The sequence below is a fragment of the Stomoxys calcitrans genome, chromosome 2, assembly GCF_963082655.1.
Source record: "Stomoxys calcitrans chromosome 2, idStoCalc2.1, whole genome shotgun sequence".
Lineage (NCBI taxonomy): Eukaryota > Metazoa > Arthropoda > Insecta > Diptera > Muscidae > Stomoxys > Stomoxys calcitrans.
In genome coordinates, this window is record NC_081553.1 from 186,096,242 (window position 1) to 186,112,586 (window position 16,345).

The 16,345-nt window shown below is 34.1% G+C and overlaps 1 protein-coding gene and 1 long non-coding RNA gene across 3 annotated transcripts in view; both read left to right on the top strand.

Moving 5' to 3' along the window:
• The window catches only part of LOC106086043 (probable WRKY transcription factor protein 1), a 77,573-nt gene that overhangs the window by 31,705 nt on the left and 29,523 nt on the right, over window positions 1-16,345 (top strand). The window contains exons 1-2 of one of the 2 annotated variants that reach the window (XM_013250549.2): window positions 10,284-11,096; window positions 11,174-11,487. The exons of the other annotated variant lie outside the window; for it this stretch is intronic. Of the exons in view, the coding sequence (XP_013106003.2) occupies window positions 11,481-11,487 (7 nt within the window). The 5' untranslated portion in view covers window positions 10,284-11,096; window positions 11,174-11,480. Of the gene's footprint in view, window positions 1-10,283; window positions 11,097-11,173; window positions 11,488-16,345 lie in introns of those variants that run through there. 2 annotated transcript variants of the gene reach the window in all.
• Window positions 13,864-14,895, top strand: LOC106086044 (uncharacterized). Its single transcript, XR_001221067.2, has 3 exons — window positions 13,864-14,445; window positions 14,508-14,562; window positions 14,646-14,895. It is a non-coding gene; the product is annotated as an uncharacterized LOC106086044 (long non-coding RNA).

A 16,345-nucleotide genomic window follows, 5' to 3' on the forward strand; every position in this document is an offset into this window, starting at 1 on the left:
ATACATATATTTGTATTGTGTGATTTGCTTTTGTGTAGAAAACATTAACAAAACATAAGCCAAACGAAGCCTGAAACATTGTCCATTCACCTATGATGGGTTAATGAATAATGTGATATGTATATGAATGTTACATATGAATCATACGCTCTTCAGAACGTTTTTTAAATGTTAGATAAGTCATAATTAATAACATAGGGTGGCCCATCAAGCGATAACCTTTGGAACCACCGTAAAGCTTTGAAATATTCCATGACATTTTTTACCTTCCCCAACCAACTGCACTTTTGCTACTTTCTTTTACGTTTTCCAAAGACCATTTGGCGTCAAGATTTATATTTGGAAATAATTTTAATCGACATTAACGCAAGTTCTAAAAATTTAAATTGTATAAACAAAAGATAAGATATATGGGTCAATCGAATGGAATTTGCACTTATTATTTATTGGAACGAGATAACAAAACGTCTCAAAATTTATTCATGGGCTCAAATATAATTGATGGGTCATATCGATCAAATTATTATCTATGATTTGACGTGAGATTAAAAATACTTTAATTCGATATTGTTAAGAGGATCTAGAAATATAAACATATATAAACAACTTTCACTGCAGTTTCCTGTATAGATCCAACGGGCTGAAATGAATCAAGCCCAAAGCCTAGTACTAAGTTCATTCGCACGAACATTTTCTTTTTATGAATTTTGAAATATGCCTCATTCTCTTGGATGACATAACACAAACAAAAGTCATACAGCGACACATAACATGAGCAACTGAAGCAGAGTTGTTAGTGACTAGAATGATCAGTTCGACTTTTGAAATCCGATTTTTCGGGTTTTTGAGCTCAACATACTAAAGAGCTCTTTGAAAATTGTCATTTTTCGGGTTTCTGTTAAATCAGTTTCTTGATAAAATTAACCGGTTTCATTTTAATGGTTAATATTTAAAATTATTTCGTGATAATTATCAATTTTTTTCCTCGGAATTTTTTCTTGACAATTTTTCTTGGGGGTTTCCTTTAGAGAAAAAGTCTTAAAAAAAATGTGTCTTAATTCTGCACTTAGGGAAATTTCCATCAACGTTTTGTCTATAAATAAATTTTCACTGAATTTTTGCCTTTATAGAGAACTAGCTGAACCGGGAAGGCTCCGCTGCGCCTTCTTTTACTTTACTTTATATTAAAGATCTTTTCGTGAAGTACCATGGTACGAAAATAGCAATAATAATATAAATGCTTTTATCTGAATCCCATATTATCCCAATTGGTCTATAAATTCGCTTGGAGGGCTTAGGGTCATTTAAGTTTGGATTTTTTATACCGGGGTATAAAACAGGGGTATATACGATATACCCCTGGGGATTTTGGGAGTCGGAAGGCCCCAGGGTGGTGGTTGGTGGGTTAAGGGAGTAGTGTGGATCTCCAGTGTGGACTCCCGAAAGTTAGAATTGACTTGGTGTTCTACTCGCAAATATCTTTCATTTGAACCCCACATTGCCATGATCGGTAAAAATGTATGTCCGATTTAGGGGTGCTATCAGGGGAGAGGTGGTCACCCAGACACTTGATAAACCTTGAAAAAAATATAAGCATTGGGGGGGAGTTTATGGGATGAGTAAAGATGGGCGATGGGTAAATACCCAAAAGGTGTTTACCCGATAAATTGGGTATTTACCCATTGATACCCAAAAGCTGGGTATTTATAATTTCGCAGATATCTTGGGTATAAAAACATTTTCTAAATAAATTTTGATGGTTTCATATTCTTTGTATATAAACCTGATCTTCTGATCTTAAAAAATCGGATTTAGTTATATATAGCCGATATATAGACCGGTCTATGCTGTTCAGATCGGACTATATTTGAATATAGCTGCCCTATAGAGCGAACGCCCGATCATCCGATATAGGGTATTGAGGCCATAAAAGATCCATTTATTACCCGAATTCGATGAAATTTGGGCACAATGTGTTCTGGTAGACCTCAAACCATTCCTGTTAAATGTGGTCAAGATCGGACTATATTTGGATATAACTGCCATATAGACCGATTTCCCTATAAAGAGTATTAAGCTTATAAGAGGAGCATTTTTCATCCGATTTGAAATTTGCGTTTTGATACCTCTCTAAACTGTTTTGTTGCGTAAAAACCTATCTCTAGGGATGAGGCGTCCCCAAACACTTCAAAAAATGTATATCAAATTCATTTTCTAATGTCAAATACCTTTTATTTAAACCCGTTGCTGCAAATGTCAGTAAATATGTCCGGTTTGGGGTATGGGTCCTAAAAACTATCAATATCGATATCGACTCTCTTTAAGATCCAAATTGTCATGGGACGTCACCTAGACAGTTGGTCCCGAATGTTGAAATCAGATTCGTGGTCTACTCCCAAATACCTTTCACTTGAGCTCCTTATTTCCATAGTCGGCAAACATGTCCGGTTTGGGGGGTGTTAAAGTATATATCAGATTCGTGTTTTACTCTAAAATAAATTTTATTTGAGCCCCATATTGTAAAGGTCAGTAAATACGTCCTATTTAGGGGGTGTAATGGGGGTGGGTGGCCCCATATACCCTTTTTCCCGAATGTTGATAACAGATTCTTGCTCTACTCCCAAAAACCTTTCATATGAGCCCCATATTGTTGTGGTGGCCATATTGTCCTCTTTGTATTTTAGTGGAAGAGCGGCCCCCCGAAATTTGGATCAGTGTTGCCACTCAAGAAAATTATATCCTACTAAAATTTGAGAAAAATCCTACAAAATCCGACCAAAACCTACCAAAAATGCGATATATGATTTTATACCCACTAAGGGGTATAAAATCCATTTAAAACACATCAAATTATACATTTTCAATCGTACAATCTGCAGGTACTAAAACGTAGTTATATTCATAGACGATCTAGTTTAAAGCTTACAGCTAAAGTTCAATGATGGCCTATATCCTAATCATCCTTTATATTGGTCTCCCGATAAAAAATCGTGAGTTCACAAAAGTCTTATTTTTGTCCCGATTTCAATGAACAACCATACCGAGTTTGGATATAGCGATCCCTCGGTTTAAGGGTTTGATCTCAGAAATGCGATTTTACTATCCATTTACGCAGTTACAGTGAGTTGCATGTGCCCTCATCATGGAATATGGTCCAGATTTGACCATATTTGTTTTCGGCTGCCATGTAGTCCTGTTGTGCTATTGAAGGCATTGAACGCACAAAAGCCGCATTTCTTAAACAGAAATTACGAAATTTGAAGAGATCCCTTAACACTCGTACCAGTTACAGTCAATATCAGACTTACGCCCTTTTTTTTATAAACCCCTTGCGACAGTAATCGGTCCCTCGTTATCCATAGTTTTATTCTGCACTATAACGAAAACACAAACGACAAGAAGTGAAGTAATTTTGAGTTATCCCCAGAGGGGTTTTCAGTAACTTACCAAATGAATAAAAACCAACCAATTTTAGTAAGAACATACCAAGAACGGCAACACTGCTTAAGATACCAAATTTTTGTTTATAGGTTATTATAATAGAGTACACAAAATTCCGCATAAATAAATGATCGATATCTTGCGTTTCTGAAAATAAGGGTAAGGGGGAGAGAACGCTCCCTAAATTTTTATTATTTTTTTATCTACCTTTTTTTACCTTTTTAAATTTATTGGTTTATTATTTATTTAATGGATTTGTTTTTTTTTTTTTTTTTTGATTGGCAACACTTTTTAGATCAGCTCATTTGAGGAACACCTTATGCTTGTATGCTTATTTGATTTCTGACCTTTAAAGATTCAGTACTAAAAATGAGTCATTACCCTTACAGCTTGTGTTTTATTTTCTCATATTTCTAGTTTCATTTTATCTTTTTCTAATTGCCTAATGACTTTTTTCGCTGACATTTTCCGAACGTTAACACCAAAAGCTAAATCGAAAAATATACTAAGCATTTGAAAAACTAGAACTATTAGAGCGCTCACATATGGTTGAATAGCAGTTTCCTATGAACACAACTAACTAAAAATAGTATTAATTTGGAACAACAAAATTTTTGTATCCATACTTTTGCTGGCCATAGTAGGAAACCCATACCACCTCTTCCTTCGCAACGTGTTTTTGCTTTTTTTGTTTTATAGTTTTTGTTGTTGTTAATGTATTTAATATTCTGTTCAAGTCTTAGTACTACGTCGAGTGTTAAAAAAAAGTGCACACAAACAATCGAACTCAAATAAATGTTTCATACATTTCTGTCTGTCTGTCTAGCAATTCTCCTACATATAAAATAGCAGCTGTATGGCATTTCTTCATCATTATTAGCCAGAGCAGCAGCAGCAAAGCCACTACTATATAATTATAATTGAATTAAATACAATTTACGAAATTAATGAATAAATTTATGCGATAAACGTGTGTGGCGTTCTATTTTTCATAGGTTTCATTTTCTATTTGTTAACATTGAATTCAATTAATTTTTTTTCTCTATCGCTCTTCGAAAGTGATAAAAAATTTAGAACAATTTGCAAAATCTTTGAAACCTGAGGATTTGTTTTTTTTTTAGTTTATTGCTTAATGCATTGTTGTTGCAATGGTTTCACCTACTTTTCTATTAAATGGTTTATGTTCCCCCAACAAAAAAAAAAAAAACAAAAGAAGAAAAAAATAAAAACCAAAGTTTTTGAGCACTAAAACTGTTATCTATCAATTTGTTCTGGTTTTTTTCCTAGTTTGTATGCCTTGCCATAACTACGTCTTATTTCAATATTGAAAATAGTATTTCGTTTCGTTTTTTTTCTTTCTTTCTTGCTTTGAAACAACAAAACCATAAATTTGGAATTGTTCCATCATAAACAATTTCCGACTAGAAAGGCCGCCAATCAACAACATGTTTACTTTATCTTTGCTTTTACATATCTGTGTGTTTTTTTCTTCGAGTGTACATAAATTATTAGTGAAGGAAATCTTTCTCTTGATGAATGCATGGTCATTTGTCTAAATTTTTATTAAGACTCTAGACATATGCTTGAACTTCATAATGATTATAATAAAAGAACTACATTTTAAAAATTATGGAATTTTGACATATAGTTTCTAACTCTCAATAAAAAGGAAGGTTTTACATAAATATAATAAAAAAACAGATGATTGACTAGGTTTTTTTTATATGTTTTTTTACGCTTGGGTATATCGTTATCAATTTTTTTTATCGCCTTCTTAAGTCTGTCGGCAACCTATGGAGGACCGTTTTCACGATTTGGAAACGTTGTGTCCGAAATTGTCGTAAAGCGCAGTATTTTCTAGCACGTATTACGTAGAAATACTATAATACGTAAAGATACAGTATTTAAATTGCGCCTTTTGGATGACAGATGTCGTTAGTAAAAATAGGTCCCATCTTTGAGTTATATTTTAGTTACAAGTAGTGTTAAATAGGTGTCTGTCAAAATGAACCCAATCTTTTTAGCGATTGTCCTAAAATTTGATATTTTAAGTGTAATTTTGCATTTGTGAGCCCTTAAATAAATACATTTATCGATTGAATTAATCCGCACATGCATTGGGATGGTTCCAACCCAATGAATACAATGCCATCTATGCGTTCAAAATTATCCCTAATCGCCTTTTTCAAATGCCGTATCTTTACTTATTGTATATCTTTGTTGTTGGGTTGTAAGGTATACCTGGCAATACTGGCATCTAATGCTATTGCCAAAAAAAATCGGACCAAATAGCAGCGTTGCCACACAAAAAAATTTTTCGTCCAAAATTTTTCAAAAAAACCTACCAAATTCCTTTCCAGCCGACCAAAACTCTTGATTTAACCAAAATACACACAATCTGTCTCTAACTTTTGGTATATATAGATTCTTTAGATTTAAAATATATAGATTATTATATGAGTATAAAAATGAAAGTTTTCTGCTTCGTTTGTTTGTTCCGAGTAGACTCACAAATGGCTAAATCGATGAAATTTTCACAAATGGTAGAGTTAAGCCCCGGGGAAAATACGGTACTTCATTTTGGGATATCTGCGAGGGGGCCAGATCACGGAGATGGGTGCAACGATTTAAGTGAAATTTTGTATGCCACCTTATGGTAACTCAAAAACACAAAATTGGTATAAAACTTTGGGGTCAAATAACCGTGGACCCAAAACCCACACAAACGGACATTTTACCGTTTGGGGAAATATGGGTATCAAATGAAAGGTATTTAAGAGTAGAATACGAAATTGATACAACAACTCGACCTCACGTCGATATCCATATTGCCACCAAAATTACATATTTACGGTGGCAATATGGATATCAAATGAAACGTACCTGGAAGTAGAATACGAAACTTATATAAGAATTTGGCGTCAAGTTACAAAGGATCCGACCCACCCCAAAAACCACCCCCAAACGGACATGTAGACTGCTCGGGACAATATGGGCTTCAAAGGAAAGGTACTTGAGAGTAGAATACGAATATAAATAACTTGGACCATGTCAAAACGGGACCGCAAACACTTATGGATGTAGCGAAGCACACCGGGTCACCTAGGGTAACATAGAACATGTAAAAAAGTATTAAGTTCGACCGGGCTGAATTTGGATACCCAGAACCTCTAGTATAACTAACAACATTTCGTCAAATTCGGTGATATATGCAACACTTATTAACCCATAGTAGCGAAATCGATGAATGATCTGTTCTAGACCAATCTCGTTTCAATTCACTGTTCCAAATTCCTGTTAAATCGGGTAATAAATGGGTCTTATATGTGTTCAGGATCGTAAATCGGGAGATCAATATTTCTGGCAGCTATATCCACATATTATCTTATCTTCGCAATGTAAGGGAAGGATATGTAGTGGTTTAACGTATCTCACTGTACCAAATTTCAGCAAAATCTGTTAACATATAGGCCAATTGTGGGTGAAAGACATTCAAGCGGAAATTCAGTCTATGTGGGGAAAAAACAAAAATAACCGATCTAAACCATATTTGCAAGGACGTTAAAGAGCCAAACAAAGGTAACTGTGTCAATTTTTAGAGAAATCGAGCAAACAATACGATTTTTATGGGCAACACTGCTAATTAGATGCAGAGCTGGCAACGTTTGAGGATTGATTTCATAGAAAACAATAACTATTAATTACAACCATTAAGATACTCAGCCATTATTTTACTATTTTGCCTTAAATCTCTTAAATCATTTATATGTAATTTTGAGGTTAACACTTTCACACGATGTTTACCCTCCTAGCGCTTGAAGTTGCAACTAAAAGAAAACTTTACCCAACTTGAGTATGTAAATTAACCCCCCCCCCCCCCCCCCACACACACACACACACACACACATACACGCGCGCGCGCACAAACAACTATTGTCGGTGGCTTTTTTTTAGCTGCTACGTGTTTGTTTTTCTGCTTTTTTTAATCCACTATGCGCTTTTTATATCTATTAATTTGTAATATTCTATTTTAGCACCATTCAGACCAGAGGTGTGTCTGCGTTAGTTTTATTTTTCTGTTTTTGTTATTCATTATAAATTTTATTATTATTATTATTTTCTTTAAAGAAAGCCTCGAGATTACCTCGAATAAAATGAAGATAACAAAGAAGTAGAAAAAAAACAAAACTCAAACTGCTAACTACCAGACATACTATTTAGCGATGATGGTTGTTGCGGCGGCAGCAAGCATTTCCATTGTCAGAGGGTAAGGTGGTTGTGCTGTGGGCCTTCTCAGCAAAACACAAGACAAATAATAATACCTACCTATAATGTAACAACAAAACTTAAAACATCTCTAAACACCTTAATAACGGTGAAACGTAGAAAAGGGAGCAGAGCGGGGTATAGTTATTTCTTTCTAAATATGTGAGTTGTTTGTTGGTGGCTGGTTGACATTGGCGGAGTATTAAAGCAAAGTCATGAGAGTTTATGGCTTATAAATTAAGTGTTGTAGTGTAGGCGGCGGGGTAAACACAAAGAGCTCTAAGATGGGCTAAACACAAAGAAATTGATCTGCTAAATGAGTAGAAGAGAATGAATGAGTTAAAAGACAGAAATAGGCAGAGATGCCATATGTGAGCATTGTTGTTATTTAAACGAGATTCGATAGAGTAAAGACAGGTCATAAATGAAGCAATATGCAAGAAGAATGAGTTAAAAAAATAATACACAGAGTTGCCATATTTGAGAATAATTATTTTTTAAACAAGATTTAATAGAGTAAAGGCAGACCATAAATGAAACAATTTGCGTTGTTTTGGATGGGGTAGATATATATCCAGCCAGCAATCAGTTGGCACCATTATCTAGTTCAGTAATTAACTTTTAAAGCCATACTATTTACCGAACTAGTAACAGGTAGTGCTGACGGGGGTCGGTTTAAAAAATGGTCGTGCTTCTCGAGTGCGAGAAAGAATTTGCACCACCGAAATCCACATGCCACTGATAATTTGGCATGTCCAGGTTCGAGTCCCCCGACCGGCAAATCTTTTTATTTTTCTTTAAGCTAATTTTTGGAAATTCGTCCTATTTTTTACGTGTTTTTCCTTACAAAATTTTTTTAAAAGTAATTTCTATTGGGGTAATTATAGCTGTGCAGTAATTGGAGAGAAAAATGTAATATTGTATGTACCTCCTGCTGTTGATGCATCTTTCGACTCCCCATTACCTTACATACATTTGTTTTTATTGTCCATTCCATTAAATTAAATGGATATGTATGTATGTTTGTTTAAAACTTTTCATATAAAATTTCATTTCAGTTAATTATATTGCCATACCCCTCTTCATGTTGTCATTATTATATTGGATGGGGCCTACACAGCTGCCTCTAAGCCTTTTGTTTGATATATGAAACAAAAAATGATCATTGTGTCCACTTGATCTGCATCTGGAGTGTAAAGATTTTTTTTGCTTCTCTCGAATAGAAAATAATACGTAATAACATCTGAATGATGGCGGCGGCCGACGACCAACACATGTTGGAATATTTTTCCTTTTTTTGCTCTCTCTATGGTATGTTTGAGTGATTGATGTGTATGACAAGAAACAGTGGTACAAATAAAGGGGAAAATTTTTAAAAAATATAATTTGTTTAACTGCTTAATGCCCGGCCTCGATTTCCATGTCCTATTTTGATGTAATTGCAATTATTTTTTTCGGAACAGTTGTGAAATGCCTTAGGTTAGATTGAAAAGATGGTGCGGGTATTAATCCGCCCCATGCCACTATGGGCATACACCTAAGCCGCTATTCGACTCGTCTTGCTGTGTGAAATATTTTAACTAAATAACTTTATTTAAACATAGTGATAGGAAATTTTCGGCATCAATACAATTTTACCTTCATATTACAACTTAACTGCTAACTCTGTGTCCTTAGCGATAAAAGGTGTTTAATTTTGTCACATTTTTCAATTATTTTTTATATGACGTTTGGCAGTTGTTCATGTGAAAAGAAGAACAGAGTACCAACCCTATGGCAAAAATCCTTTTATAGTTATTCATTTTATTTTTCTTTTGAGACGAGCCTAATACATACTACGGTGCAGTTGAGTTGTCGTCTGAAAACGTAACCAACATAAAAATCAAATTCAATTCAAAGTTAAAATTATTATGTTGCAGCGACATGTCGCTGCAATTTCATTGAAAGAACTCAGTACTACAAATAAAACAAGTTTTTTTATCTTTTTCCACTTATTCTTAGAGTGATAGTTTTAAAGTTGTTAAATTTAGTATTAGGCTTAAAATCAAATGGTAGAAACTGGTTTCTTATCAGCATATTTTTATTTGGTGCGTCTTTAACTGGTTAATATCTGTTTCTTTGTAAGGGAGTAAAACTAAAAAACAAACTGTTTTCAACTCATACCCATAAGACGTTTGTTATTTGGTTTTTTCGAAACCACTGTGATATAGATTTTAAAGTGTCTGGTTAAAACGCCGTGGTTTGTGGCTTTCGCCGTCTGTAGTGCATGACGATGGTGTGTTTTATTTTCGCCTATGGAAGTTTTTTTGCATATGGTTTGGGGTTTGTCGATTTGTCGCCTCTCTTTAGCTCTTTCTCTCTCTCTCTCTCTCTCTATTGCTCATCAGCAAACAACTCTCCACATTATGTATGATTATTATTGTTGTACTCCCCATGGGCGACCGGCTACAACCAACAACAGCACCACTTGTTGTTTGCAGTTGTTGCCGCAAACGACGGCAATATGTGTTATGATATTTATTCCATGTGCTCGTTGTCGTCGCCGTGGTTGTCGCTGTCGTCTCGCTGAGGTCTAAAAAAATTATTGTGTGTGCTCATTCTAATGTTTTCTAAGAACGAACGAAGACGACGGGCGGATCACATTCTGTTTCGGGATCTTTACTTATCCAACCGCAATACAACGCCGTGAAACTTCGCGTGTGCCCCCGCGAATGTGTTGTTTTGTGACACAAGCAACGTCGGTTTTTTGTTTTCGTTTAAAATGCTGGAAAAGCATTTGAAGCAACACCAACAAATATATTCTCTAACCCCACAAAAATTAAATATCCCGTCTCCCCATAATAATAATTCCTGTTTACTTATACTTGTTCCTTGCGGCGCATAACCGGCAACATCTAGTCTAAGCCTTTGTACATCGGTTTAAAAAAAAAGTGTAACGAAAAGAACACCTTAACGGAAGGCGACATATTGTAGTGACCTTTCTGCCTTAACATCCATCTATACACCCTCAACTGGTGATGGTGACGACAACGGTGTTATTGTTTTCCTTTTGATTTTGTGATCATTCCATTTTGCTGTAATGCACAAGAGATTATTGGTGTTTTGATTGCTTTTTTTTGGCATTTATGCTGCATGCTTGTTCTGGCTCAGTGTGATTTGTTGTTCTTAAGAAGATATCAGAAGACTGTCTGTCTGTCTTTCGGGATTCGATTGCATTCGTCGTAGCTACAGACGACAAACACCACCGCCGTAACATACTCGGCGACTACGACAACAACTAAAAGTAAGAATAAGCAGAAGAAGAAGACTGGCTGGTTGGCTATGCGATTCTCGTTTGTGCTGCTTTCTTCTCGTTCTCCCCCTACCAACGAAGCTGTTTGCCTTTCTCGGTTCGTTTGCTGCTGCGTTCACAAATGTGTTCTTTTGCGTTTTAATTTTATTTCTTATTTTTGTTTATCAAAATTAGGTTAAAATTCAAATTGATTAGAAGACCAACACGACGACGTGCTAAATAGCCGGCATTAATAGTTTTTAATATTTTAAAGAAAGAATATCATTGTGCTACCACCGGCTTAGTGGCAGCTGTCTAACCGGATCGATCAGCCCAGTTCAGTTCTCCCCTCATAATTCTTCTCTGTTCCTTTGATTGCGGCAGCGCTGCGTCATCTTCAAATTTTGACAAACACAACAAAAGCCTATTAAAAATTTAACTTTGCACAAACAAAAACAGCAGTAAAAACAACAATAACAACAACAGCAATAGCAATAACAATATGATGGGTAAATATCACAAAGTGTTTTTTTTTTCTTTTTTTATTATTTTTAAGATTGCATCATGTTGTTAAAGAAAAAAATCCAAAAATCTTATCCACAGGCAGTAGTCTGGTCATAGAGTAAAATTTTATCAAGTATTTTTGATAGTTAAAAGCTGTATGTATATGGATATAAATGAATCAAATGTTGACAAAAATTGTGTAATTTTACCAATTAAAAAACGAACAAAAATACATGCAGTGTCATTTTATCATGTCATCCATCATGCGTTTTAAACACAAAACGATTGCAAATAGCTAATCTGAACCATAATAAAATAATTTCAACATTTCTTTTAATTTTGCTAAGGTACTTGTGAAATTTAAATTTTAGAGTTTACATAAGATCTGCTCTTTTTTGCGAACAAATTTCGTATTTTTGGCCCTATTCATACAATATTGTTTGAGCCACGGGTTCCGAGTGCTCCAAACTCGTCTTGCTATTTCTTTGAAGTAAATTTTCCAAACCATTTCCAAACTTTGAAGTAAATGTACAATATACATATGTCATCAGCTGGTAAGCTTCTCTAAGGGCCAGAACCACTAACATTTTTTCACTCGATTCGTTGTCAACTACATATGTCATCAGCTGGTAAGCTTCTCTAAGGGCGAGAATCACTAACATTTTTTCACTCGATTCGTTGTCAACTGATCGAAATCAGCTGATTCAATAGAGAGAAAACAGATGATTTAGACGAATTGTCGAATGAATCGAGTGAAAAAATATTTGTGGTTCTGACTCCAGATCTGGATTCGCTAAACAAGGCTATAACCCCGTTTACACGGCTTTTTAAATCCGGATATAATGGCTCGATCATCTGTTTTCCTTTAAAAAATCAGCTGACGAGAGCCTTAAATCCGGATTTAATCAGCAGTGTAAACGGGGTTTAAGAAGCAATCAGCCGACATACTAAATTTCTCATAAACATTCCATTAAGAAACAGGGGATATTTCCCTCATACCAATAAGTGCAGTCCGTTAAAGTTTAAGCTCAATGATAATCAGCCGAACTTTTTTTTTAATTTTCAACTCTATTTGCCATTGAAAATATCTACCTGTTCTTTGTTTGCTAACCATTATTGCTTATTTCCTTTTCCCCTATTTGGGTAACCGGGACATTGTTTATGGGGTCTTTCCAATTTTTGATATCAGCAAGTGACGTAACCTCACTAGGGCCCACTAATAGAAGGTTACGTCACTTGCCGAAATCAAAAAGTGGAAAGGCTCTATGAATATAAGGATATCGATATGTGCCGATTAAAATAACACAAATTGAGTGACAAAATGTTTGTGGTTGTGGCATGCAATGAATAAAATTTATTGATGGTAGTGAAAACGTGTCCATCGCTTGTATGTATTCACAGCCATTTGCAATATAATAATCTCATTATTAACGCTGATTATAAAAGCGATTACATATATATTTTTCAACAAAAAATTAACGCTAAGAGAGGGAATAAGAAACAAAAACACGAAACGAAAGTTAATGACACCAATCGAACAAAAACTGTTTTATTGGTTTTGTATTTATTAACAAAAATACTGTATGTTTTATCTTTATTTTTTATTTCATGGTTCAAAACCTTTTTGTGTTGATTTCTCATACTGCAGGTGTTCTGGATTACACAAATGGTTTATGGAATTTCACAAATTTCGTAAAGGATTGGTTTAATAGTCTTTAGGCAAATAATTTTAAAGAATCTTTTCAAAGCACAACTGTTTCTGCACTACCCTACAAAAGTCACAATGGTGTCTATTTATTATCGTTTGCAATGAAATCATTTGCCAGATATTGAAAACCCCGCTTTGTGTCAAAATAAAGTTATAAATGAGAAGTATGAAAAATTATATAAAATCCAAGAAAAGTAGAAAACGATGCACCGTTTTTGGCAAAAGCTGTAAAACGCGTACACACCATGAGTATGATCATGATGTGCCGTCTAAAAAGGTCATTATACCTAAGGAACACATGTTACCGGCTGTTATCGCATGATATCGATAAATATTTTGTACAATTTATCACATACATCTCAATTCCATAGGATAGAGAGAAAAAAGCAGAGATGTGTTATATTTGTGTTATATCCTGCATATTGGAAATTGCGTGTTACCAGCTCTTATTGCGAAATATCGATAACTATACTGTGACTTTGTTTAATTAGTTTAATTTTAGCTCTAAACAATACTGATCACTGTTTATCGGTTAGTATTGTACGTTATCCTATGACCTAAAATAAAACACAGGACATTTTTGGCCAAATATTGCTTATCGACCGATGTTGAAAGTCGCAAAAGAAGTTATGTAAATTTTTTTAAAAGTTGAGTCCTCTAAACGTAAGTAAAGTTAGGAATATAAATGAACAAAACTAGTCCATTTACAAACCCTACCGACCTGCATCAATGAGTGATAAGCTTTATTCATTCAAATGTTATCGTATTTTCGAGAGACGGATTTATATGGCTAGATCGACATAAATGCAATGTAATGAGGGTCAAGAACATACAAATATAGTTTATGGGATCATTCGTCCAATATTTTTAGCTTTTACAAACGGAATGATAAAGCTTGTATACCCCTATCCTATGGTGGAAGGTATAAAAATTTATTTTATTCCATGGATATACAATTTGTCATACACTTTAATATTTTAAATTTTCTGTTTTTACCCCAAGATTTCGAATAGCTCATCATTGGTGATATGCTCATACGGAAAAGTCATTAATTATTAACATTATTTAAAATTTCACACAACACTTAAGTAAGGAAACCATTTGCTTTTTTGTTCAAACACATAGCACCCCGCTTTGCCATCTAGGAAGGAAATGGCAACACAACATCTTAACGGTGGTTTGTTTGTCAAGACGTGTTGCCAATTGCATTGCACAATATGATGTTCTTCCAGGATTGCCGTTTTGTATATTCTATGTATGTTAATATCATATTTATCATGACTCTGGCACATGGTTGCAATATTAATTTAATTATAGCATTTTGCAATAATAACGAACATAAAATGGGACTTGAAATTATACTGCGTAGTGAGTGAGTACCTAACTAATGGAACATTAAATCGCAAATAAAAATTGTTTTTGTTTTTAAAATTCTTTCTCTTCCTCTTCCTCAAGCAATTTAATGCAAAAACATTACTCACATAGGAATATATGAGATTGGTTAGTGTGTGCGTGTGTTCATATGTTCATGTGCCACATACTAAAAACACTGAGGTGTATAACGTGTCAAATACTGACAACAAAGAGAAGGCAAATACAAAGCGCATAGGAAAAAGAATTTAACAGAGATAATAAGTAAACAAAATAAGCATTAATATATAAAAAAAAGAAAATAAATAAAACATTTAAATACCTATAAGCAAGATCATTCTCCCTTTATCACACATTCCGGTGGACCAGTATTGCCATTTACATAAAATATGACTTGGTTTAAAATTCATAGATTTGCAAAGTTATTATGCGTAACTTGTACGAATGGGTTTCGTTCGCATACTCGTCCGACAAAGTCCTATGAAGCCAGTGCTACTGGTAATAACACAGAAAATAGCAGAAAATGTTTGCTGTTTTCGCTTGTTGTTTATACATACCTGCAACATCTTTTTACTCGTTTTTTTATGAAATATATATATTTATATTTAGGTATATGTTTTTTGCTTATTTATTTATTTATTATACCCTCCACCATAGCCATATCCGCCATATAAACCAATCTCTAGATTACACTTCTTGAACCTCTAGAGGGTGATATTCTTATCAGATTTGGCTGAAAATTTACTCATACCTTTTTGGTATAATTTCCAACAACGGTGCCAAGATTGGTCTAAATCATTCCACAACCTGATATAGCTGCCATATAAACCGATCTCCCGATTAGACTTCTTGAACCTTTAGAGGGCGCAACTATTATCCGATTTGGCTGAAAATTTATACATTCCGTTTAGATATAGATTCTAACAAAGGTGCCGAGATTGGACTAAATCATTCCACAACCTGATATAGCTGCCATATAAACCGATCTCCCGATTAGACTTCTTGAACCTCTAGAGGGCGCAACTATTATCCGATTTGGCTGAAAATTTATACATTCCGTTTTGATATAGTTTCCAACAAAGGTGCCGAGATTGGACTAAATCATTCCACAACCTGATATAGCTCTCATATAAACCGAACTCCTAATTTGACTTCTTGAACCTCTAACGGGCGCAATTCTTATCAGATTTGGCTGAAAATTTGCTCATACCCTTTTGGTATGACTTCCATCTGTGTCTAGTATGGTTGAAATCAGTCTATGACCTGATGTAGCTGCCATATAAACTGATATCACAACTTGACTTACTGTGCCTCTGAGGTGGACGCAATTATTTTTCAATTTGCCTAAAATTTTGGAGGTGATTTTTTAAATTTCTGCTTGATATAGCTTTTACATATATATGCAGTTTGGAAATTCGGCGACTTAGCACGTTTTACATTTCTTTTTTATTTATTTTTTCTAATTTTTTATTTATTTTCTTATTTTTTATTTATTTTCTTATTTTTTTTTTTATTTGTTTTCTGTATATTTTTTAATTATTTTTTATTAAAATTTTGTTTAATTTTTTTGTTTTTTTTTATTTTTTTTTTTCGTTTCTTTTTATTTAAAATTTTTTTTCATTATTTTATATTTTTTATGTTTTTCCTTTTATACATCATCAGAATCTTAGGTGTGAGGGCTTCAAAGGCCGTGCATTGGTATGTTGTATTTATCTTGTATTTTTTTATATATATTTTATCCTTCCGTTTTTGTGCTACTTTTCATTTTGGTTGTTTCATTTTAT